Here is a 26,082-nt window from a genome sequence, read left to right as displayed (position 1 = left end):
AGCTGCTAGAGGCTTCCCACAATTCCTTATCCTGTGCTTCTCTCCGTAGCCTGTCTCATGACATAGCAGCTTGCTTTTTCAAGCCAGCAAGGGAGAAAATTCTCGAGCTCCATCCTGCAAGATTGAGTCTTATATGACATAACACCATCATCTGAGAGCTGTCCTTTTGCCACTTTTGCCACATTCTGTTGGTTAAAAGTATGTTGCAGCTCCTGCCAGTATTCAAAGGAAAGTGATTACTCAAAGCATGGAACACTAGAAGGCTGGAATGACTGGGGATCGCCGTAGGGTCTCTTGCCACAAAGGTGAAATGAAAACATTTCCAAATAAACAGAAACAGAGTTTCTAACGAACAGATCTTCATTAAAGAAAATTTTGAAAGATGTTCTTTAGGAATAAAGAAAATGGCTTGAAGGATGACTAACGTTCAAAAACAATGGTGAACAAATCAGTACATATGTTGTAAATTCATTATCTATTGCTGCATAGCAAATTACTTCCAAACTCAGCAGCCTAAAACAGCAAACGTTTGATATTTCACACAGTTTCTGAGGGTTTGGAATCAGGGAGAATCTTCGGTGGGTGGTTCTGGCTCAAGGTCTTTCATGAAGCTGGAAGATCTGTTTCCAAGCTCACTTATGTGGTTCATGGCAGGCTGTATTTCTTAGCAGGCTTTTGGAGTGAGGCCCCCACATGGGCCTCTCCACAGGGGTGCCTGAATATCCTTAAGACATGGCAGCTAGCTTGACTCAGTACAAGCAGTCCGAGAGAGAGAGAGAGAGAGAGAGAGAGAGAGAGAGAGAGCAAGAGGCTGTGTTGCTTTTTATAACCTCGTATTGAAAGTGACATACCATTACTTCTGCCATATTTTACTGGTCATACAGACCAACCCTGGTGCAGTGTGGGAGGGGACTGTACAAGGATCTGAATACCAGGAGATACTGGGGGGCTGCCTTGCAGGCTGGCTACTACACACATGAGTGAATCCAAACAAACATAGTTTTCATGAAGTACAAATATTAGTATCTATTTTATAGAATTTTAAAAAGAACTGAAATATTCTCCAATAATAGCGTATGTATCAGGAAGGGGATGATTTGTATTTTTGTATTTTCAAGGAGGGTATTCTGCCTAATAACTATTATAGGTATTAACTCTGAATTTTTTTAGTCTTTTTTACATTGAATACACATGGAAAAATTACAGAGATAACCACTAAAAGATTAAAATAGTTTCTATAATTTCTAGACCAGTAGAGGGAGAAAAAGAATAAGAAAAAAAATAACTAGGCTAGGGGCAGTGGCTTATGCCTGTAACCCCAGCACTTTGGGAGGCCAAGGCGGGCAGATCACTTGAGCCCAGGAGTTCAAGACCAGCCTACGTAACATAGTGAGACCGCCCCCCAAAAAAATAAAAATAAAAATAACTAATCCAGAAAAAAGAAAGGGCAAGGAAAGAAAAAGAAACAAGCACATTCCTGTAGGGAAAAAACAGATGGCAGAAAGCAGACCAACTATATCAATAGTCACAATAAGTAAATTAAATGGAGTAAACTTGACAATTAATACAGAAAGCCTGAAAATACAGAATTTTTCAAAAATCCAGCTCTTTGCTGTTTATAAGATGCACACATAACACATAAGGACACAGAAAGGTAGAGAGTAACATAGAATTTAAGACAGGGAGGATCACTACGTAATTCTAAAAGACCCAACTCACAGGACAATAACAGTTTTAAACTATCTGTTAGAATATTCTAAGAGACATGTTATCGGCCAGCTTCAGGTCTGTTCTGCCCACGCTCAGTAAATCTCAGTAAATCAATCACTGTGACACAGATTTTGCAAAAGAGAAAAGATTTATTCAGAAGACCACCAAGCAAGGAGGCAGGAGAACAGCTCTCAAATCCGCCTCCCCAAAGATAAGGCTTAGGGATATTTACTGTTAAGGGAAGTGGGGTGGTCTGAGACATAGGGAAAGGTGATTGGCAGTTGGGAAAAATGAAATGGCCGATTCATTCTGAGCAAGCGTAGTCAGGGTTTGTGGCATTCCACAGGACATACGTACAGGAAATGGTGGTGTTAGTGTGACCTGAGGGTGGAGTTTTTAGCCCTCTGATGTCAAAAGGCTACCCTTCGGGGCACTTGCACACGCCCAGTTGAAGGGTGGGTGGTCTCATCCTGTTTGAACTGGACAGGAGCTAGCCCAAATTCCTGAAAAACAACTGAAGTAACCATTACCAGGGTAACCTACGAATGTTATCTATAAAGTAACCAGTGAAGGTTAAGTTTCAGCATGCAGTGGCGAGGTCTTCAGCTACCAAGGCCTTCAGCTATGACAGCCATCAGCTTCATGGAAAAAGGAAAAAAAAATAAAATAAAATAACAAAAAGCAAGCGACCAAAAGCAAGCAGTGCAGGCAGACCTGATCAGATTAACCCCTCGGTTTCAAATATGGGGATACATTTATAAATCCTTCCACTTAGTGGTAGATTTTAAAGTGCTGATCTTGATTTTTGGTAGGATAAACAGTCAAAAAAAAAAAAAGAAATTTAAACACAGTTGATAATCTTAATTTATAGGCATATAGAATTTTCTTCCCAATCATGAAGGAATTCACAATTTTCCAAGCATATATGGAATATAATTCTTTTAATAACCGACCATGTATTAGGTCATAAATCAAGTCTCAATACGTTTCAAGGTCTGAGTTTCTGTATGAAACATGGTTTCATACAGACCATGTATGTTTCCGTATGAAACATGGTTTCATACAGACCATGTTTTCTGACCTTGGTGCACTTAAGTTAGAAGTCAATAACAAAAGCAAATAAAAATCACTGTATATTTGGATATTTAAAACACATACTTCTTAATGCATAGGTAAAGTAAGAAATTGTAATGGAGGTTTAAAGTATACTGAGAACTAAACAACAATCCAACTATGATGGAGTACTTTCACCCCATTATAGAAGCTTTGAAGTGTGGTTTTTGATTATTGTTTAGTTCTTAGTATTATACTTTAAAAGCACTTAGAGGGGACATTACAGTCTTAAATGCTTATATTGGAAAATAAGAAAAGCTAAATATTAATGAACTAGGTATCCAACATAACAAGATAAACATAAAAAAAAAAATAGAAGAAACCCAAAGATTGTATAAGGGCAGAATTAAGAAAATTTTAAAACATACAATAAAAAGGATTAATAAAACCAAGAGTTGGTTTCTTCGAAAAAACTATTAGCATCGTTAAAACTCTGGTGAAACTGACCAAGAAGAAAGGGAGTTGTCACAAGTAACATTAGGAATGAAAAAAACGGGCATAACTTTATGGCAAAACATTTGAAAGCAGAAAAGGGAAAATTCCTTTAAAAATTATAACTCACTAAATTTATTAAAGAAGAAATAGATATCTGGAGAGTGCCATAATCATTGGCACTTAATTGAATGGGCCATTTAAGATATTCCCACAAAGAAAGTCCCAAGCCTGGATGATTTTACAGGTTAGTTCCACCAAACACTCAAAGAACAGATTATTCACATCTTCTGCAAACTCTTCCAGGGAACTAGCAGGAGAGTGGATACTTGTTCTGTGAGGCCAGTACTGCCATCCCCAAACCAGGCAAAGTTAATACAATGAAATAAAAACTGCAGACCAAACTCACTCATGCACATAGAGGCAAAAATCCTTAACAAAATGTCAGTAAGCCAAATCCATCTGTTTATTAAAAAACAAAACAAAACACTGGTTTCACCTCAGAAATGCAGGGATGATTTAACACTTGATAATCCATACATACAATTTACTTCATTGGTAGATTTAAGGACAAAAACCATAGAAATAGAACACTCATTCATAATTAACATAAAACAGAAACATCTTGGAAACCAGGATTAGAGGGGAACTTTCAAAGCATTAGAAAAACTCCATTTAAAATCAGTAGTAAGACTGTGTATGAGTGTGCACGTGTTGTGTGTGTGTGTTTGCTATTGTTTTTATTCTGCATTTCACTGGAATTCCTACCCGGTACACTAAGACAAGAAATACAAATAACCACAATGAGATACCCTCTCACACCAGTTAGAATGGTGATCATTAAAAAGTTAGGGAACAACAGGTGCTGGAGAGGATGTGGAGAAATAGGAACACTTTTACACTGTTGGTGGGACTGTAAACTAGTTCAACCATTGTGGAAGTCAGTGTGGTGATTCCTCAGGGATCTAGAACTAGAAATACCATTTGACCCAGCCATCCCATTACTGGGTATATACCCAAAGGATTATAAGTCATGCTGCTATAAAGACACATGCACACGTATGTTTATTGCAGCACTATTCACAATAGCAAGGACTTGGAACCAACCCAAATGTCCAACAATGATAGATTGGATTAAGAAAATGTGGTACATATACACCATGGAATACTATGCAGCCATAAAAAATGATGAGTTCATGTCCTTTGTAGGGACATGGATGAAGCTGGAAACCATCATTCTCAGCAAACTCTTGCAAGGACAAAAAACCAAACACTGCATGTTCTCACTCATAGGTGGGAATTGAACAATGAAAACACATGGACACAGGAAGGGGAACATCACACACTGGGGCCTGTTGTGGGGTGGGGGGAGGGGGGAGGGATAGCATTAGGAGATATACCTAATGTTAAATGACGAGTTAATGGGTGCAGCACACCTACATGGCACATGTATACATATGTAACAAACCTGCACATTGTGCACATGTACCCTAAAACTTAAAGTATAATAAAATAAATAAATAAATAAAATAAAATAAAATAAAAACTATAATTTTCTAAAAAAAAGAAATAGAAATAAACAGTGTGAGAATTAGAAAGAAGGAACAATATCATTTAAAGATGCTATATCTACAGAGAAAACCCAAAGGCATCTCTAGGTAAGCTATTACAAATAATTTGAGAGTTTAACAAGATTATTGGATTTAAGATCAATATGTAAAAATCAGTTGCTTTTCTCTCTACCGGCAAAACTTAGAAAACACATACAAGGTGACATTGAAAGCAGCAATAAAAATGATAAGGCACTTAGGAATGAATCTAACAGAAAGTGTGCAACACCTATATGAAAGCATTTATGGAACTTTATTGAAAAGGACCTAAACAAATCAAAAGATTTATTTATAGACAGGAGACTCAAGATCAGAAATATGTCATTTCTCCCCAGGTTGTTCTATAGATAGGTCCATTGCAGTTCCCATGAAAATCCTAACAGTTTTAGATGAATTTGGAAAGCTAATTCTGAAATTTGAGAGCAAAAAGCCAAGAATAATGAAGACATTCCTGAAGAAAGAGGAGGAGAGGGAATAGGAGAAAAAAAGATGGGAGCTTCTCTTACCATGTGGCAAGATTACTATGAAGCTATCATAATTGAAACACAGTGATTTTAATGCAGTACAGACAAATTGACCAATAGACCCAAAGAGAAAGCCCAGAAACTGATGCATACCAAATAGAAATCAGATACGTGACAAAGGTGGTATAGCCCATCATGAGGAAAAGGGGAGGCAGTCCGCCACTGGAACCAGGTTACGGTACCAGTTATCAGTATGGGAAGAGGTAAAACTAGACTCCTACCTCACACCATACACAAACATCAGTTACGGATGTCAAATAGATTTAAATGTAAAAGACAAAGCTTTAGGGTTTTTAGATGAAAATTTGACCTCAGGGTGAGAAAGGATGTCTTAAGACACAAAAATCACAGCATTCAAGTATGTTAGAATTAAGAAATTCTGTTCAACAGAAGACAACATTTAAAAATGAAAAAATAAGCCACCAGCTGGAAGGAGATATTTGCCATACTTAATGACCAAGGTTTAGTATTCAGAATAAGAAATTAACAACAATAATAATGTCAACTCACTTGAAAAATGGGCAAACGGCATGAAAAACATATCATTGATGAAGAAACAGGAATGACAAATAAACACGGAGAAAAAAGTCCAGCTCTATTACAGTGTAATCACATTAAAGCTATCTTTTACCTCTAGATTGGCAAAAATGAAAATATCTGACAATAGAAAATATCCACAACAGGCTGTAGAGTAATGGGGACAGTGATATGCAGCTGGTGGGATATTATGGAGATGACCACTGTGGAAACAATTTTAAATCATTATGTAAAGTGGACCGTTTGCATACTATACAACCCAATGAATGACTTCAGTCCTAGGCTCATGTCTAGAACATAACTGTTCAAACTGCCGAGTGTGACCCATTAAGGAGCCTGGAAATGTTTTTTGTAAAGAAACAGAATAAAATAGAAAATAAACTATCTCATTCATACTAAGTATTGTTTTGTGACAATTGCTTCTGGTATACATGAATATGTGTTATGCTGGGTTGCAATGTAAAATGTATTTCCTATGGGAGTGGTGATCAAAGAATCTAAAAACTTTCCTCAGAATTCTTGCATGTGTGCTCTGAGCAGTATACACAAATATGTCCACGACTCCATTATTTGTAATAGCATAAAATTGAGGGAAAAAAACAGACATCCATTGGCAGGAGACTAGAGCAATACATGATCATTTACCTGCACAATGGAATATTACACCACACTGAAAATGAATGCACTATAGCTAAATATAATAAGTCAGTGAACCACAGAAGCATAATGTTGAACAGAAAAAGCAAGTTTCAAAAGACTATAAACATGATATCATAATTATAAAGTTCAAAAAAGCTACACTAAGCAACATAATATTTAGATATATGTATGTGTTAAATATATTTTTAAAACAAACAGCAAGGTGAATATCCATACAGTGGAATATTATTCAGCCATAAAGAGAAATAAAATACGCATACATGCTACAATGTAGATGAACCCTGACAACATTACACTAACTTGAAAGCCAGACACAGAAGTCCATGTATTTTATTATTTCATTTATGTGAAATGTCCAGAATGGGCAAACCCATTGAGACAAAAAGTAGATGAATGGTTTCAGGGTTGAAGGGAAGAGGAGTCGGGGGTGACTGCCGATGGATGCAAGTTTCTTCTTGGGATGATGAAATGTCTAGGAACCCGAGACTGGTGTCGAATGCACAACTTTGTGAATGTTCTAAAAACCACTGAATTGTACAGTTTAAAATGGCAAACTTCCTGATGTGTGAATTGTATATTTTAAATTGTGGAAAGAACACTTACTATGAGATCTACCCTCTTAACATATCTTGAAGTGTGCAATTCAATATTCTTAATTATTCTTAATTATGCTGTATGTTATACAGCAGATCTCTAGCACTTACTCATTTTGCATAACTGAGATTTTATATCTGTTGATTGGCAGCTTTTTAAAAGAAGAGCAAGGGAATGATTACAAATACATATTTTCAGCCAGGCGTGGTGGCTCACGCCTGTTAATTCCAGTGCTTTGGGAAGCCGAGGCGGGTGGATCACCTGAGGTCAGAAGTTTGAGCCTGACCAACATGGTGAAACCCTGTCTCTACTAAAAATGCAAAAAATTAGCTGGGTGTGGTGGTGCATGCCTGTAATCCCAACTCCTTGGGAGGCAGAGGCAGGAGAATCGTTTGAACCCGGGAGGTGGAAGTTGCAGTGAGCCGAGATCGCACCATCGCATTCTAGCCTGGACGACAGAGGGAGACTCAGTCTCTAAATAAATAAAGAAATAAATAAATAAATAAATATAAAAATATATATTTTTGGGATACTGGCCACCTCTGGGAGAGAGGCAGGGGGATGAGGTGGAGGGAAATAGAGGTCACTGCAGCAGTCTTTGTAAAGCTCCATTTCCTAAGCTGCTGGTTTATGGGTGTTTCTATTATTGCTATGCCTCATTATATGTGTATGTTACATATATTTTTATACATACAAGATACAGTGTAGCATTCAAAGGAAATACAAGTGTGAAATGAGACAGCATTAAAAGCAAATTACCACCTTTTGATAAAGGCTTTTTGAATCAAGGTTTGGTCCTTGACGTGGCTGTGGATGCAGTCGTTCTGACCCCTGGTGGTTGAGAGGTGAAGTGCAGTGGCGGCTGCTTGCTCAAGGCCGGAGGAAGGTAGTGACCGTGCTGGGGGCAATCAGGGTCTTGGACTGGACGGATGTCCAGGGGTTCAGGCCACTGCCGGTTTCACCCCACATGGAAAACAGCACCCAGCCTTGGGCTTTCCTGGTTCAGGAAAAGCCTCTCTGTCTCCTCTCTGGCTCTTAACCATGCTCCTTTAAGCCCAGGAGTGAGATGTGTGTCCCGCCATTGAAATCTATCCCTGGGTGCCACCTCTTGGCCCTGCCTCCTGCTTCCACCAGGATAGCCCACCTGGGGCCATCCACCCAGAGACCAGGACTGATGAGCTCCGGAGCAGAGACCTCCGCATCCTCTGGGGAAGCAGAGGCTGCCGTGCGAGGCTCATGGAACCAGCCTTCAAACTCCTTTTGTTGAATCAAACCACCTTTCTGGAGGATTCTGAACCAAAGCCTGTGGGAAGAGCTGACTTGGGGACTTTTGAGGTGGGATGTGAGGGGTACCTGAAGGAGGGCTGTCAGTGCTTCAGGGCCCAGGAAACCACAAGTCTCCTCCCCACCCAGCTGGCTAGACTAGAGGGACATTGGTTTACTGGCCCCATTTAATCTGATATTAAGAGACATTTCTGACGGGGTATTGGCTGTCAGAATGAACTAGTGATGGCCACAGAAGGGTGGCATGGAGAGAAGGACACAGATGAGATCACCAAAGTCACGTCCCAGAGGCAGCGTGGTGGAGGAGTTACTATGCTGGGTTAGGATCTAGGCCCTGCTACTCACTCTGGTGCATGTCAGCCTCGTTAAGCTTCAGGTTCTCGGCCTGCGTTAGTTGTAGTGCTTGCTAATTGTACTAACTCGATTGTACCAATTGAATTAATACATGCAGTGTATTCTCTAAGAGTCCAAGAACTGTCAACTGTTGGTGGCTCACGCCTGTAATCCCAGCCCTTTGGGAGGCTGAGGCAAGTGGACCACTTGAGGTCAAGAGTTCAAGACCAGCCTGGCCAACATGATGAAACCCCATCTACAAAAAATACAAAAAATTAGCCAGGTGTGATGGCACATGCCTCTAATGCCGCTACGCAGGAGGCTGAGGCAAGAGAATCGCTTGAACCCGGGAGGCGGAGGTTGCAGTGAGCCCCGAGATCATGCCACTGCACTCTAGCCTGTGCAAGATAGCGAGACTCTGTCTCAAAAAAAAGAAAAAAGTCAACTGCTTGTGCTTAGGTTGTTTGAACCCTCACCAAGTCATGAGTGCAGAGTAAAGCTGGGGATTTGGCTTGGCCCCTGGTCAGGCTGATGCTTGGAGCTGACGGATGGAGGCTTCTTAGCCAGAGAATCATTTTTTTCTCCCTCTGTCCCCAGACGCCATGGAGTTGGTGCTGGTCTTCCTCTGCAGCCTGCTGGCCCCCACGGTCCTGGCCAGTGGTAAGTACCCCTCTGGGACCTGGCTGTGACAAGATGACAACCCTGTCCAGCCCTCTCTGCTGGAAGGTTCTGGGCCCCTTGGGACATTAGGGCTGGGGGACTCTCAGGTTCTTCATGTCTAGTCAGGGGGCTCTCCCTTCAGTCAGCAGAGAAAGTCGTGGAGGTGGCAGCTATTTATTCACAGACCTCAACACAGCCTGCCCACTCGCCCCATAAGAGTCCAGCAGGGCGTGGTTTTTAAGCCCCGCAAGCTCACTGGGCCTCTGTGGACTTGTGGCTTGAACCCTGGGAGTCAGACCTGCACGTCAGTCTCTAGACCATATTAGCCAGTGCTGGCCTCATGCAAGTCATATGTCCTTCCTTGGTCTCGGTTTCTCCGTATGTCACAAGAGGAAAACTGATCCTGCCTTCTGAGGATGATGTAAGAATAAAAAGGGGCAATGAATGTGGGTGTTGCATGACTCAGAGCCTCACTAAGGCCCGATGCCTTCACTGACTTTGGCCCTCAGGGTTCCCCTAACCCCCTAACTGGCAGGCCCGCCCTACCGTGCACCTCTAGGCATCTCTGCTTAATGGGCCCTGCTCCACCGGAATCCCTTTGTGGAGACTGAGGTCTGTGAGGCAAGGTTAGATATTTGGGAACGAGATTATGTAGCTTTCTTTCTCTTGACCAACTTTGTTTTTGCAGCAGCTGACAAGGAGAAGGAAATGGACCCTTTTCATTATGGTGAGCGATGGCGACCCTGGGTGCAGGGGTCAGGGGGAATGCAGCCCTGTCTGGCAGGAGGGATGTGGGGAACAGACACCCTCTCGTTGGCCCCTTCCTCTCTCACCCTTGGTTCCTTTGGCAGATTACCAGACCCTGAGGATTGGGGGACTGGTGTTCGCTGTGGTCCTCTTCTCGGTTGGGATCCTCCTTATCTTAAGTAAGTTTGTTCTTTTGCTCCCTCTATGAGAGCAATGACTGAGGCTGCTAAGCAGGTGGGGACAGTGTGAGAGCCTGGTTGGTCCCTCTCCTGGAGAGGAAAGGAGGCTGCCTGCCCTCCATGTTATCTTCAGGACCCAGTAGAGTGCTGGACACATAGTAAGTGCTCAGTAAAACAGTGAAGCGGGAACAAAGAAAATGTCATATGACAATGAGCATAGATAGGAACGAGCAGCGTGGCTTCCCAGTGCTGTGTCTATAGGGCATGAATGGGGCAGTCATAGAGGAAGGAGACAGGTGTTGCCCTAGTGTGCGAGGGATGTGCCCCCGAGTTTGTTGTTCCCACATGAGCCTCATATGCACAGATCCCTCTTTACTCACATGATCAAGAGGGCTGTGGGGGTGTAGCCATTCCAGCTATAGAATGTATTTCCTTTGCCCCAGAAGAAGCTACCCCATCTGAGGGCCACTGTGTGCAGCTGTGCAAACTGTGCACTGCCCAGGTCTAGGGGGTTCCATTTACATAGTCCCACAATCTGCACAGACCCTGGGCCCTGCTGTGGCCAAGCCAGGAGCATGACCTTGGATGGTTTCTTTGCTTTTCAGGTCGCAGGTGCAAGTGCAGTTTCAATCAGAAGCCCCGGTAAGGATGCCATGGCAGCGGACATAGGGGGGTGATACTAGGTGGGATAGGAAGGGACCCCTGGTGTGTGACCCCCAAATGGGCATTCTCTTGGATTCTTGTCTCAGAGGCAGAACGTGTGTGTTGGGGCATAGGGCTGGAAGTTTGAGGACTGCCAGGTAGACTCTGGGGCAAAGGAGAGGTCAAAACGTTGAAGGTCAGCCCATCCTGTCTCTTCTGATATATGTGGGGGATGGGGAGTGGACAAGAAAGTACTGGAACATTTTCTGGAGGCCCTTGGGACAGTTGAGCTTGGGAGAAGGGAAGCAGAGGGCTTCCTGGCCTCTCTTGATGCCCAGGTCCTCTCTACAGGACCTGTGACACAGTCCCCACTTGTCACCTGTTCATAAGGCTCTTTGAGTTGAATAGACACTTGGACCTTCTTTCTACTCCCACGTAGAGGTCATACCCCATTAATTTACTACAATAGCCAACGGTAGCTCGGACCCCAGAAGTCCAAAGCGTGTGGCAGGACACACCCAAGCCCCCATGTGGCCCTAGCCTCCCCTTCCCATGAGGGCTGACATTGAAGGGTGCCTGTAAGTTCCCTCTGAGTCTGCCCCTTCAGTCCAGACCTTTCCTTCTGCCCCATGCACCCCACAGCAGTGAGCTCTAGCCCCTCAGGGCACTGGGAGGAGCCTGACCGCAGGCAGCTGTGCCCCAGTGAGGAGCAGAGCGATGCTCTCTGGGTCTGCCCTGGAGATCTCTGATGGGGCTGTGTGTCTCTTTCTCCTGCAGGGCCCCAGGAGATGAGGAAGCCCAGGTGGAGAACCTCATCACCGCCAATGGTAACTGTCTGTGACCACCTGCCCAGGTGGAAAAGAGGGAACAGAGAGACCCCTCTGTAGCTCAGGAAGGGGCTGTTGCCAGGTGCATGGCCTCGCTACAGCCAGCCAGACATGCTCCCGCAGTGCCAGGAGAGTGGGTCTCCAGGGCCTCTGCAGCATTGCCCCCTCACTCCACCAAACAGGCTACTACTAGTGTCACCTGCTATTTACAGAGCATCTGCTTGTGCCAGGCACAGACCCCATGTCATTTGATGTGCACACAGCCCTGTGAGATAGGCATCACTGTCCCCATTTTGTAACTGAGGGACTGAGAGAGGTTACCAGGTTCCTGTAAGCAGCAAGTAGCAGGGCCAGGATTGAACCCAGATCGTTCTGACTCAAAATCCCATGCCTGTCACCTCTTTGCTCCCCCAGAGTCAGGCAGAGACATGGTTGCTGTTGGGGGTGGCCCACAGGGGTGAGGAGTCTATACACTATAATCCATTCTGGTTTTCTTTCCAGCAACAGAGCCCCAGAAAGCAGAGAACTAAAGTGCAGCCATCGGGTGGAAGGTGAGATGCTCACTGCCTGGACTGGCCCCTGTCGCCATCACCATCTGCATCAGGGCCTGGACAGGGGTTCAGGCAGGAAGGATGGGGCTAGCTTTTGTAGTGGGTACAGCTTTTATTATGGGCCCTGCCCTGAGGAGCCTTCAGGAGTCTGAAAGGGACTGTGAGAGAGACCAGGACCAGAAACACCCGAAGTGTCCCACACACATGCATGCCAACACCTGGAAATGGGGCTTCCACACAGCCCACGGGTCAAGTGCATAGGGCGTCATCCCAGGTGCAACATGGGGAGAGTTAGAGTTAGTGAAATGCTCCTAATCTCAAAGTAGCATAAAGATAATGGCTTTCCGTGGTGACTCAGAAAGTACTTTAGGGCCACTTTTTTTTAAAACACCTTATTATGAAACTTCCCAACCCTACCCGAAAATAGAGCAAATAGTATATGAGCCTTCCCTCTCCACATTTAGGGGCACTGATTTTAGTATCTATTTCCATTGTTCATCATAGGGGGCACAGGAGAGTAGTAACTGGCAAATGCTGTACAGTTTTCAGAGTGCAGCCACACACACAGACTCACTCGAGTCTGCCAGAAAAAGAGGATGGGACAGGTGGGGTTTAGCCCATTTTATAGGTGAAACCAAGGTCAGAGGGAATAGCCCCTTGGAGAGTGACAGCCGGACTGTGAACTCAGGCCTTTGTGGCTGTGGTTCAGCGCCACTGCTCCCCTCTGTCCTGTGCGTCTCACTTTATGACATGCCCTGGAATAATTCTAAGGGAAAAGGTTTGTCTTTGGTCAGCTGAGTTCTGCCTTTTTTTCCCCACGTACAAATAAGGCATTATAGAAAGGTATATAAGTTTATCTTACATTGTAAGTGAAAAGAGGTTTCTGGATGATGAAGTGCCCAGTGCACCAGCTTCGACTGTGTGTAACAATATCGTGTGCCTGAGTAGCATTTAAATTCTTTCCTAAGTGCTTTTGCATCCTCATAGCAGCCCGTAATGGGCAGAGCAGGGCTCATTACTCCCGTCTTCTGGATGGGGCTCTCGAAGGCAATTGATCACCTAAGTGCGAATGGATGAAGATCCCCATCTAGGAGGCAGGTGCCCTTCCTGGTAGCTTGGTGTTCTGTCTATTTCATCACAGACTGAGAATCTGGGAAGGCTCAGAGGAGGCAGCCTGGAAATGAAATGTCTTTTCATTTTTTTCCCAAACTAGTTCTTTCTCAGAAACCTTTTATCCTAAGGCTCAGGACTGTGAGCAACCACTGGGGATTTAACAATTTCCTGGGTTTAACAATTTCCTTTCCGTGTCTGCCAGGCTCCAGCCCACCTGGGAGAGGCTTCCTCTGAGGTTCAACCCTCCCCTGTGTCTTCGTCTCCTTTCTCTGTGTCTCAGACAAGGCTGTCATACCGGGAATTTCAGTGGGCAGGTGCTCAAGGAAGGCAGAGAAGCAGATAAGGATACCAGAGGCGAGCTAAAGTGTTTTTAATTTAAGTTTTCCTCCTCCTCAGCCTCTGGAACCTGAAGGCCGCTGCTTGAACCTTTGGATGCAAATGTCGATGCTTAAGAAAACCGGCCACTTCAGCAACAACCCTTTCCCCAGGAGAAGCCAAGAACTTGTGCGTCCCCCACCCTATCCCCTCTAACACCATTCCTCCACCTGATGATGCAACTGACACTTGCCTCCCCACTGCAGCCTGCGGTCCTGCCCACCTCCTGTGATGTGTCTGTGTGTGTGTGTGTGTGTGAGTGTGTGTGTTTGCTAACTGTGGTCTTTGTGGCTACTTGTTCGTGGAAGGTATTGTGTTTGTTAGTGAACCGTGGACTCGCTTTCCCAGGCAGGGCCTGAGCCACGTGGCCATCTGCTCCTCCCTGCCCCCGTGGCCCTCCATCACCTTCTGCTCCTAGGAGGCTGCTTGTTGCCCGAGACCAGCCCCCTCCCCTGATTTAGGGATGCGTAGGGTAAGAGCACGGGCAGTGGTCTTCAATCGTCTTGGGACCTGGGAAGGTTTGCAGCACTTTGTCATCATTCTTCATGGACTCCTTTCACTCCTTTAACAAAAACCTTGCTTCCTTATCCCACCTGATCCCAGTCTGAAGGTCTCTTAGCAACTGGAGATACAAAGCAAGGAGCTGGTGAGCCCAGCGTTGACTTCAGGCAGGCTATGCCCTTCCGTGGTTAATTTCTTCCCGGGGGCTTCCACGAGGAGTCCCCATCTGCCCCGCTCCTTCACAGAGCGCCCGGGGATTCCAGGCCCAGGGCTTCTACTCTGCCCCTGGGGAATGTGTCCCCTGCATATCTTCTCAGCAATAACCCCATGGGCTCTGGGACCCTACTCCTTCCAACCTTCCCTGCTTCTGAGACTTCAATCTACAGCCCAGCTCATCCAGATGCAGACTCCAGTCCCTGCAATTGGGTCTCTGGCAGGCAATAGCTGAAGGACTCCTGTTCTGTTGGGGCCAGCACACTGGGATGGATGGAGGGAGAGCAGAGGCCTTTGCTTCTCTGCCCACGTCCCCTTGGATGGGCAGCAGAGGCAACTCCCGCATCCTTTGCTCTGCCTGTCGGTGGTCAGAGCGGTGAGCGAGGTGGGTTGGAGACTCAGCAGGCTCCGTGCAGCCCTTGGGAACAGTGAGAGGTTGAAGGTCATAACGAGAGAGGGAACTCAACCCAGATCCTGCCCCTCCTGTCCTCTGTGTTCCCATGGAAACCAACCAAACCGTGCGCTGTGACCCATTGCTGTTCTCTGTATCGTGATCTATCCTCTCAACGACGACAGAAAAAAGGAATAAAATATCCTTTGTTTCCTAGTGGCTCAGAGGTGCTTTCCTTTCTGTGAAAGAACTTGAGTGTTTGTAGGGTCTGTGGAACTTAAAGGGCTAGAGGGAGTCCGTCCACGGTCAGAGGGAAGAGGAAGGACTGGAGAGCCAGCCAGGCTGGCACAGAGCCCCTTCAGCTGCTGTCACTGTTGCCTCCTCCCCACTTCTCTTCCCTCCCTTTCCTTTTCTTCCTTCACTTTCCTCTCCTCCTGCTCAGCCCTTCGTCCCGCACCTTCCCACCATTTCTATTCCTCCCTCCCTCTCTCCCGCCTTCCCAGGCCACTGGGCTCAAGCCACATCCCGTAGCAGGACCTGTACATTGCACACTGTCTTGGAGCAAAAAAAGGGAGTCACAATGGCCTCTCCAAGTACTCAGTGGCCTGGAGTAAAACATCCTAACATTTCTCTTTGATAAGTTCTGGGGCCACTACCTAAGGACTTGAAAAGGGAGCCAGGGGTGGTGACTCACACCTGTAATTCCAGCAACTTGGGAGCCTGAAGCAGGAGAATTGCTTGAGGCCAGGAGTTCAAGACCAACTGGGCAACATGGTGAAATCTTAGCTGGGCATGGTGGCGCGCACCTGTGGTCACAGCTACTCGGCAGGCTGAGGCAGGAGGATTGCTTGAGCCCTAGAGTTCCAGGTTGCGGTGAACCGTGATTGCACCACTGCACTCCAGCCTGGGCAACAGAATGAGAACTTGTCTCTAAAAAGAAGAAAGGAAGGAAGGGATCAAGGGAGTGACAGGGTGGGTGACGGATTATGAAATACCCCTCCTCTGTGGAGCCTTCCTGGCATTAGGTAGAATCGAATCCCTTCTTTTTTTTTTTTTTTTCAGATGGAGTTTTGCTCTTGTCACCCAGGCTGGAGTGCAGTGGCGTTATCTTGGCTCAGTGACTGCAACCTCTGCCTTCTGGGTTCAAGAGATTCTCCTGCCTCAGCCTCCTGAGCAGCTGAGATTACAGGTGCCCTCCACCACACACAGCTAATTTTTATATTTTTAGTAGAGACGGGATTTCATCATGTTGGCCAAGCTGGTCTCGAACTCTTGGCCTCAAGTGATCCGCCTGCCTCAGCCTCCCAAATTGTTGGGATTAGAGGCGTGAGCCACAGCGCCCAGCCGAATCCCTTTCTTGTGCCCCAATCACACTTGTTTGCTGCCTTTATATTAACACTTCATACTTGGCATCCAGACTGTAGAGACCAGGCAGGTAATGCCAATATGTGAATCTGCTGGAGTGATGATGGGGCATGGCACCTGCAGTCACCTACAGTGTCCTTCCAAAGACACTGACTCAACTTTCTAAAAACGACTGTTGGCCGAACCACACAAATGTAGGCAGATTCTGCGTGGAGGTTGCCCGTGTGCAGCTTCTGCCTCTAGTGTTTTGTGTCTTTATTGATACAATTCCTGGAGGGCAAGGACTATGCCTGCTCTACAGAAGCCTGGAACATCTTAGGGTCTTGAAAAAAGAATCGACCCCTGGAACATCTTAATATCTTCCATCTTGAAGCCAGCACTTAAGGAGTGGGACCCTCTGGGCCCACCTCCTTCCAGCCCCACCTTCTAAGACCCCAGTGAACTGGCACTTGAAGCTATAGCAGGAGACAGAAGCCAGTGCTCCTTGGGATTTCGATGGGCCTGGGAACCACCACCTTCCCTGCCCAGTGGCCACACAGGCCCTGAGTCCGCCTGGATTCCGCAAGTTGTTTAGAACCGAAGAACCACAGATCCACTTGCTCGATGCCTTCTCTACGTGTGCTCTTGCTTCTGCCTTCAGTCCCCCAGGCCTTTGGAAAGACTCAGGCTTATGGTGGAGTTCAAGCTCAACCTGTCAACCCAGTGATCACGGCGATTAAAAAATATCTGGTCACAGCAAGACCTGGTAAATGAGCTTATTGTTCGGGAACACTCGTGATACATCAGGGAATTGGCAGGCCTTGCAGAAATTTCAGAGCGAGGCCAGACTGAGACCCCTAGAGGCCCTAGACATGCAAAGCATTGTGTGTGCCGCCCCCCATACGTTAGTAAAAACAGAACATTATACTTCAGCATAGGAATAAGGAAGTCCAATGAGGAGGTTCTAATTTTTCTCATAATTATGTTAAGAGTAAGGAATGATGGTCAGCATCTCTAGCACATCATCTACAAATGGTTATCCTTACTTTGCCTGCCTCTAAGCACTCACTTAGTTTTCCTCCTGGTAATCCAGCTGTATTCTGAGATCGGTCAGAGATACAATCTTCCTGGTCCAGGTTACACAGCTGGGGGATGGAGGAGCTAGGACTTGACCCTGGGCTGTCTGTCCATAGTGCTTGTCAGCACATGGCCTCGCCTCCTTCAGAAGGCAGATGCTCAGATGAAGGGACAGTGATCAGATGGCTCCCAAGACTGCACCTGGAGCGTGGCTGTCCCTTCAAGACATAAACTAGCTGGACCGTGCTCCAAGGAGCCTCCTGTGGGAGTCTAATGGTCTGGAAACAGGACACATGAAGAACAATCGAAGAAATGATGGCCAAAATAGTACCAATTAAAAGAAACAAGAGCAGCTGACATTTATGGAGCACTTACTATGTGCTTGTCTGAGGACTTCACACAGATCAGCTGGATCAGAGCTCAGAATGCTATATATCTCCGTGAGGAGGACCAGGAATGTCCACTCAGCCTCCAGGCGTGTGGCACTGGTTTGTAGCTGTGATTTGGCTTAATGAGGCAATGTAGCTTGACTGAATAGGAAGGACAGCTGCCATGCTGTGTCATTTCCCAGAAGGGAATCCCGAGTTCCCTGTCTCAGTAACCTCAGGTGTCCCACACCTTTTGCCTCCCAATGACTCCCTCCACCCCCCATTCCATTTCGAACATCTCCATGTCTCTTTGCCTGGAGGTTTTCTGCGTTACTTACCCCCGCTGTAAGGAACAGGTCAGTCTGCCTTCTGGGACCCCAGGTGCTGTGGCCCTCCTACCTCTCTGTTTTTTGTCTTTTTTTTTTTTTTGCAAGATGTAGATTAGAACTTGCCAAATTGTTCTTGGAAGAGAGTCAGAGGCAGAGTGCAAGCTGTAGGGAGCGGTGTGAGGGGAGGGCCAGGCGAAGCACACTCCAAGGTCACTGGGCTGTTGGCCCCTTCTTCTGGGAGGAGGGCCTTACGTTGCTTGGAATCATGGGCTTGGCGGGGAGGCTGGGCAAAGCAGGGGTGGGAGAGCACTCCAGCTCTGTCTGGTTCACCCCACCTTGTTCCTGGCTGCTCTGCCTCGCCCTGGGCCCAGCGAGAGAAAGGTCAGGTGTGTGTGCCTGAGCCAGGGGAGGAGCTTTGGAAAAACTTGTCTCCAGGCCACAGAGAAGGAATGGCCACCTCTCTCCGTTAGTGTGACTCATTGCTGTCACAGCTGAGCTCCAGTGGGGCAGACTTAGCCGGCTCAAGCCAACCAGCTGTTGATTTGATGGGGTCCGCCCAGCCCCGGGCCTGGTTGCACAACAGTGGGGCACCTGCCAAGGCAATGATGGCAGAGCAGGTGATGCTGTGATCGCATGTCCTGAAGGACCTGGATGGCAGGGACTGGAGGGGGTGAGCCCCCCCTGCACAGTCCAGAAGAACGGATTCCTACCTCTGAGCTGGGCTTGGAGGCAGTCTGGTAGAGCCTGAGGCTCAGAACATCCCCGAGGTCCCTTCTGCTCTAACTGTGTGAGCTTGGAAAGACCCTAGCCTCTCTGTCAGTTTCCTTTTCTGAATAATCAAGTCCTTCCTAGCTTTGGGGTAAGCTGGGCCTCTTGCTCGCTGTGTAACCCTGGAAAAGCCACTTAAGCCTCAGTTTCATCACCTATAAAATAAATGCATCAAGATCTTTTCTGTTATTTCACAGGGTCAAAGTGATACAGTGGACATCGAAGCACCGTGACAATTCTCCATGTAGCCATTATGCTATAAATGTTGGCATCACTATCCATTTCCTTGTCTCCTCATTCTCTGATGGCTGGGTTCCTCTTGTCTCTGTTAGACTTGGGTTCACGTTCTGACCTGTTTGCAGACCACCTGCAGTGTCCTCTGTAAAATGGGCATCGCACAGCCTGCCTAGCTGAACTGTTGGGAGGCTCTAAGCAGCTCTTTGGAACCATTGAGACCCTGGAATAGGGTACAATTGCTGCCAAGTGTAGAGCGTGGGCACCAGGCTCAGTGCTGGTACAAACATTTAACAGCTTACACGACCCGAGGCCTCAAGGAGGCCAGGGACTTGGCAATCTGTGCTATAAATGAAGAGAATGGTGACACGGCCACATGCCGGCCATTCAAGCCATGTCAGTTGCATCCAGAAGGTGGTGGAGGGAAGGTAAGAATAACCAGGGATGGGCTTGCTCCGCGAGGTCTTCCCGGAGGCGGCGAGCCTCAAGCTGCTTTTCAGAGGTGAGAGGGAGTTTGGTTACTGGGAGGAGAAAACCAAGAAAAGCTGGAAAGGAATGGGCTCTGTTGTGGTTCAAGCCTGGATGTGAGTTCTGAGAACAGTCAAGAATGCATTTCTCTCCAAGGTATTCACTGTGGGGGAGGTGGGTCAAATGGGTTTGCCCTTGTCACCAGCTGGTGACCTTGACTTTTAGAGTACATTGCCCTTTGGCAGTTCTCAGAACCTCTGTGCACCATGGCTCAGGCTGTCTTGAAGCCAACACTTAAGGAATGGACCCTCTGGGGCCCACCTCCTTCCAGCCCTGCCTTATAAGACCCCAGTGACCTGGCACCTGCAACCATAGCAGGAGACATGAGCCAGCGTTCCTCAGGATTCAGGACCTCCGAGTGGGACAAATGGGGCTTGGGAACTGCCACTTTCCCTGCCCAGTGGCCATATGGGTTATGCAGCTGAGGACTGACTTGGGCCTGGGGTCGTGGCTTTCTAGGTGCTTCTGGCTTCTGCTTCATTGGAGGCCCTTTCCAGCTGCAAGCCAGCACCAGGAGGAACTGATCTGGGGACCTGGAGTTCAAGGCTGTAAAATCCCACAAAGGCCAGAGCCGGCGGAGCTGGAGAACCCCATTTTGGGAAGCTGGTGGTGAGGGCCTCTGCCTTTGATCACCAGGAAAACAGAGGTCAGCTGGATTCCAGCCTATTTCCTCCCTGCCCCATCAACCCAGCAATGACCACCCCAAATGACTGCCCTGAGACTTAGGAGTCAGGAGACAAAAGGGAGGCCTGCTTGGGGGAGACAGGGGAGATGGAGGCCTCGCCACTGAGGGCACTGTCCCATCAGCTGTGACAGTGCTGACACACCTAGGAGTGGGTGCTGCCTCTCCCTACCTCTCAACATCTCCCAGAGCTCTGGGTCTTGGAGAAAACAGGACAGCACTGCTGGATGCTCCTTTGTCTCCAGCCTGGAACCATCAGACAAAGGAGGTGTCTTGGTTTTGTGTGGAGAAGAAAGGGAGGCTGGAGATGCAGGGTGAGTGGTGGCCAGCAGGATCATGCCAGGGCAGGGTGCTCCCAGGGGCCTGCTTTAGAGATCACCGCAACTGGGGACTGAGCCAAGGGAAGGGATTGCTGTGAGTGTTCTTGCCTCCTGGGGGGGCCAGTTCAGAATAAGGAAAACATAGCCATCACTTTTTAGGACCTTCTCTTGCCAAACGCTTGACCTACCTTGTCTCTGTTCCCACAACAATCCTGCAAGGTAGGTGTTATTACCCTATTTTACAGGTGGGAGGAGACCCAGAGGGGTGCCCTTGCCCAGGGTCAGGCAGTCCTCAGCAAAGTCTCAGGATGAAAGGGGATTTATGCATGGGTGTGTCTGGCTCTCAGGGTGCCTTGCGTGGAGACGTCTAGGAGGAGAGACCCTCCTGAACTAAGCTGCTCTCAGGAACATGGGCCACAGGTGGAAGGGCCACTACCTCTCTGCAGGAGAGCAGGTGTCTCGGAGAGGGGCTCCCTGTCCCCAGTGCTAGCTAGGACCCATGACCTGCGCTAGCTGAGGGAGGACAGGAAGGAAGTCTGAGAAGGACTTAAACATGAGTGAATCGAGAGGGGTGGGACCTGCTTGACTTAACAAATGTCTGGGCTTCCCCCAAAGAACAAACAGGACAATTTCTGAAAATTGCTGCAGGGCTGGAGAAGGAAGGGGAGGTTAGGGGAGAGGAGAGGGGGCAGGGATGGGGTACAAGAGGAGGGAGAGAGAACCCCCTGAGAGGGACTCTGGGGGAGCTGTCTGCAAGGTAAGGGTTGCTGCCTCCGTGAGGGCAAATTGGGTCTTGTGACTCCTCACAGGGCAGGCGACAGCATGGAAGGAGGCTGCCTGGGGCAAGTCCTAGGTCTGTCTGCGGCATGGGAGAAGTGATTTCCCCTCTATCCTGTCCCCATTTTTGCCTGATTTTTGCCTGGGACTGATTCATTCATTTAATAAAACTGGGTCCCACGATGCACTGTTCCAGGCATGGGGGAATGAACAAACAAACAAAAATCCTTGCTCTCCTGGTGCTTAAATTTTAGTTGGGAGAGGGATAAACAAGAGGGAAATACATACCTTGGGTAAGAACAAGTGCCACAGAGGAAAAGCCAGGCTGAGGCGGTGGGTGTGAACATTTTATACAGGGATGCCCAGAATCGGGGCTTTGAAGAAAGCCCTGAAGGCAGTGTACGCTGAGCAGGAAGCCCTGTGGAGGCTGAGAATTTAGGAAGCGGGAACAGCCCGTGCAGAGGTCCTGGAGGGTGAGGGGTGTCAAGAAGGCCAGCATGGCAGGAGCAGAAAGCAGGGCAGGGAGGTGGGGGACCAGCTCACAGGTGCCTACAGCCAGAATAAGAAGGGCTTCTTGGCTGGGTGCGGTGGCTCACGCCTGTAATCCCAGAACTTTGGGAGGCCAAGGTGGGCGGATCACCTAAGGTCAGGAGTTCGAGACCAGCCAACATGGCAAAACCCGGTCTCTACTAAAAATACAAAAATACAAAAATTAGTGGGTGTGGTGGCGGCTCCTGTAATCCCAGCTACTTGGGAGGCTGAGGCAGAATAATCGCTTGCACCCGGGAGGCAGAGGTTGCAGTGAACTGAGATCGTGCCATTGCACTCCAGCCTGGGCAACAAGAGCAAAACTCCATCTCAAAAAAAAAAAAAAAAAAAAAAAAAGGGCTTCTTTTTGGGACACACAAAGATTTTGCGTATCATCCGAGCCCCCTCTGAGGATTTTGAGCAGGAGAGGGAGCCACTTTTAAAGGGAGGGGTTTGGATGGGATGGCTTTGGTGTCCTTTCTGGTCGGGCCATCAATCACACAGGGCTCTGAGATAGAGATGCCTTCCTTCACAACACTGGGGGCGGGCAGGGAACAGAGTGTGTATACTGGCGGGGTGGGTGGGGGGGATTTGGCTGAGAGCTCCACTTTTCTGGACCACTTAGAATATGTTTGGACCAGGTACCTCTAAGTCTCACCCAGCCCCGAGGTTTGTAAACTTCTCTAACCCCAGCTTGGGGAATTTCCACTCAGCCGCTCTGGGCTGAGTGGGCAGGTTTCCACTTGGGAGCATGGGACAGGCCCGCCTGACAGCAGAACTTTTACCCACCCCAGGACAGGTCTGGCCCTGCCTCCAGGGTGGTCTGGAGGGAAAGGTGCAGAGAGCCTGGAGTCAGGGCTGTGCTCAGGGGCCCCAGTGCCGATCTCAGCCCATCCTGATAACAAATAGCACCTCTTAGACCTCCTGGCCTCCATTTCAGCCCTGAGAGGGCTCCCTGGGATGTCATGAGTCTTCCCCTCAGGACAGGGAGTGTTGCAAAGGAGGGACAGAGAAGCGGGAGTCAGAGTGACCAGAGCCTGGGTCAGAGGCTGGGGCCAGAGCCAGTCCCTCCCAACTCTGCTTCTCAGTGTCCGCGTTGGGGTGGCCGTGCCAGGGCGGGTACAGGAACCCGAGGGAGACCGTGTGGTCCCAAGTCAGCCACACAGAGACTGCTCACTGTGGCTTTGCTGTGGGCAAGGCCTTGGTGGCCGAGGAACAGAGACTGCCTGGGCAGTGTAGTGGGCTGCCCTGCGTGGTAGGACACCCTGCCTAGTGGGCTGCCCTGCCTGGTGGGGCTCCCTGTGGCTCCCTGCTGGCTTCTGGCTCTGACCCTGCCCTGGGCCTAGCAGTGTTGTCTTCTGGCCATTCCCCTCTGACACCAACCAGCAGCCCCCAGAGGCCTCATTAGGCTGCTGGTGTCTCCAGCTGAGCCCTCTGAGGTGTGGCAGGCAGGCCTGACATCACAGCCTGGGTGAGTCACTGCGGGCTGAGTGAGGGGGTCCCAGCTGAGGAAAGGGCAGGCCACAGGAGTGGCCCCCATCACAGCCCCGGCTCCCAGCCCCGCAGCTGCTCCCCATCTCTCTGCCAACTACCAGAACGACACAGGAAGCTGGGGCCGGTGCCTCAGGTCCCAGGACAGGGTCCTGGAAACCATTCCCACCCCTCTGAGAGGCTGCAGCTGTGCCTCCCAGTCTCAGGGGACGCCTAGCTACAGACCACGGTCTTGGGCAGGATACCTCCGGACAATGGCCCAGCTGGACTGGAGGGCGGAGGTGCAGCGGAGTAAAGCTCAGGGGACCCACACATGCCCCTGAAGTTCTCCCTCAGATGCCACAAGCCCAGGGGCCTGGGGAAGAGTGGGCTCCTTGATTCCTCCTGGCTCCTGTACCCTTTTCGGGCACCCTGGGCTGGCTGCAGCATGGAACCCCTCGAGGGAGAGGGCCAGGGCGGGGGCTGCGGTTGGCTCTGCTGCATCTGACAGCTTCCCCATCCTCAGGTGCCAGGTGGAGGTCAGAGAATCTCCCCTGGCTTTCACGTGGATCCCTTGCCCCAACCCGCCCCAGCAAGTGGGCACGAGGTAAGGGCTCCTTTGCCAGCCCCTCCTCCCTGCCTGTATCTCTTCCTGTTTGTGGGCTCACCTGAAGTGTGAAGAGGGGGAGTGCCACTCTCCATCCAGTCCCCAGGCAAGCAGCACCTCCCTGCTCTCCTGCACTCCTGGACACATCCAGCAGCTCCTGCCATGGACAGGTGGTACCTGGGTAAGTCCTCTGAGCCCCATTCCTCCTCCCTGCTCAGGCTCTGACACAGGTGCCAGCCCTGTCCCTTTCAAGTGCACCCACAAGCTCCCCAGAAGTGCAGGAAAAGCAGAAAGGAAGAGAGGCAGAATTTCCAAAAAAGAGCATCTCCATATGGAGTCACCTGCCTGCTGTAACGTGTGCAGAGCATATCTGAGCTGCGAGGGCTGGGAAGGCAGCTGTCCAACCGCCTCATTTACTTGTCTGTCCATCCATCCTTTAGAGATGCAGGAACTCAGAAGCCAGACTGCTGGCTTCAAATCTTGGTTCCCCTACTCTCTGGCCATCTGACCTCTGGCAAGTTATTTAACTTATCTGGGCCTCAGTTTCTTCCTCTATGAAATGGGGGTGATAATAATGCCTTCCTTAACTTATAAGAGTCATTGTGATGACTAAAGAATTAATTTCTGGCCGGGCGCAGTGGCTCACGCCTGTAATCGCAGCACTTTGGGAGGCCAAGGCGGGCAGATCATCTGAGGTCAGGAGTTCGAGACCAACCTGACCAACATGCTGAAACCCCATCTCTACTAAAAATACAAAATTAGCCGGGCTTGGTGGCACATGCCTTTAATCCCAGCTCCTCAGGAGGCTGAGACAGGAGAGTCACTTGAACCTGGGAGGCGGAGGTTGCAGTGAGTCGAGATCGTACCATTGCACTCCAGCCTGGGTGACAAGAGCGAAACTCCGTCTCAAAAAAAAAGAATTAATTTCTGTAAAGTGCTTGAAACGGTGTCTTGCACACAAAGTTTAAAAATGCAGCCATCAACTAGCTTTCCCTATTGCTTCCTATTCATCTATCTATTGATTGATCTATCATCCATATCTATCTATCTATCTACCTATCTATCTATCTATCTATCTATCTATCTATCTATCCATCTGTAGGTGCCTCCCCATGCACCTCCTCCCCCCGCAGTGGGAGCCCTTCCATCCACACTGCAGCTTTGTTTGTGACCAGGATAAATATTACCTGGCACTGTTAATGTTTAATGCCCCACCTCATCCCCAGCCACCCCACCAAAGAGCAAAGAGCAGGAAGAGGCAAGTGGAGACAGTCCATCTGGGTGGGGAAATGACTGGGTTGTCAATGGATAGATAGATAAATAGACAGACAGACAGACAGATAGATAGATAGATAGATAGACAGACAGATGAATTTATTTAACTTCCCACTTATTTTTACATCTCATTATTCCCGAAAGAATCCATGGAGGCTTACAAATATAGACAAAATGCAATAAGATAACACAATCCTGTATAATAAAGGGAGCACCCTTGTCTTGTGTGGAGATGGCAGTAGATTCGGTAGCACCTATTGGAGGATCTGGGCTTTCTACCTCCAGTTTGCCATTAACTGTGTGTTTCAGGCAAGTCCCTTCACCTTCCTGCCCTCAGTTTTTCTGGTGTACCCAGTGGAGATCATGACACTGCCCTGGCCACCTCCAGGGGCTATTGTGGAAAGCAAATGAGCAGCCTCAAGTTTCTTTATCTGTAAAACGCTGTTAGCAGGAATTAAGTGATGCAGTGCATGCCAAGAGCCTGGCACGTGGTCCATCTTCACCAAACACTGGCTCTGCTGTGATGTTTGCACGAATATATATTTCTTGGCTCCGGAAGCAGAAGGGAGCTGAACGGGTACTGCAGCGCCTGGTCTGCAGGGCCATGACATTCTCTCCATCTCACTCATTCGTGCCCGTTTTCATTGGAGGGTGGCTGGCTTTTCCGTGTCCAACAGCAAACATTTGCCAAAGGCTAATGCTTGTTATTTCTTCAATCAACACACATATAACAGTAACAATGATGCCACTCACTGTGTGCCAGGCACCGGGATATGCTC

The 26,082-nt window shown here is 48.3% G+C and overlaps 1 protein-coding gene across 3 annotated transcripts in view; it reads left to right on the top strand.

The window, feature by feature from the left end:
• The window catches only part of FXYD6 (FXYD domain containing ion transport regulator 6), a 40,361-nt gene extending 25,149 nt beyond the window's left edge, over positions 1-15,212 (top strand). For 2 of the 3 annotated variants that reach the window (NM_001132124.1, XM_009247112.4), the window contains 7 exon segments: positions 9,395-9,457; positions 10,146-10,184; positions 10,309-10,383; positions 10,989-11,025; positions 11,803-11,852; positions 12,354-12,403; positions 13,913-15,212. In NM_001132124.1, the coding sequence (NP_001125596.1) occupies positions 9,400-9,457; positions 10,146-10,184; positions 10,309-10,383; positions 10,989-11,025; positions 11,803-11,852; positions 12,354-12,382 (288 nt within the window). In that variant the 5' untranslated portion in view covers positions 9,395-9,399 and the 3' untranslated portion in view covers positions 12,383-12,403; positions 13,913-15,212. 3 annotated transcript variants of the gene reach the window in all.
• Positions 15,213-26,082: the final 10,870 nt, after the last annotated feature.

The sequence above is a fragment of the Pongo abelii genome, chromosome 9 (genome assembly GCF_028885655.2).
Source record: "Pongo abelii isolate AG06213 chromosome 9, NHGRI_mPonAbe1-v2.0_pri, whole genome shotgun sequence".
Taxonomy (NCBI): Eukaryota; Metazoa; Chordata; class Mammalia; order Primates; family Hominidae; genus Pongo; species Pongo abelii.
This window is presented reverse-complemented; position numbering and strand designations above follow the sequence as displayed.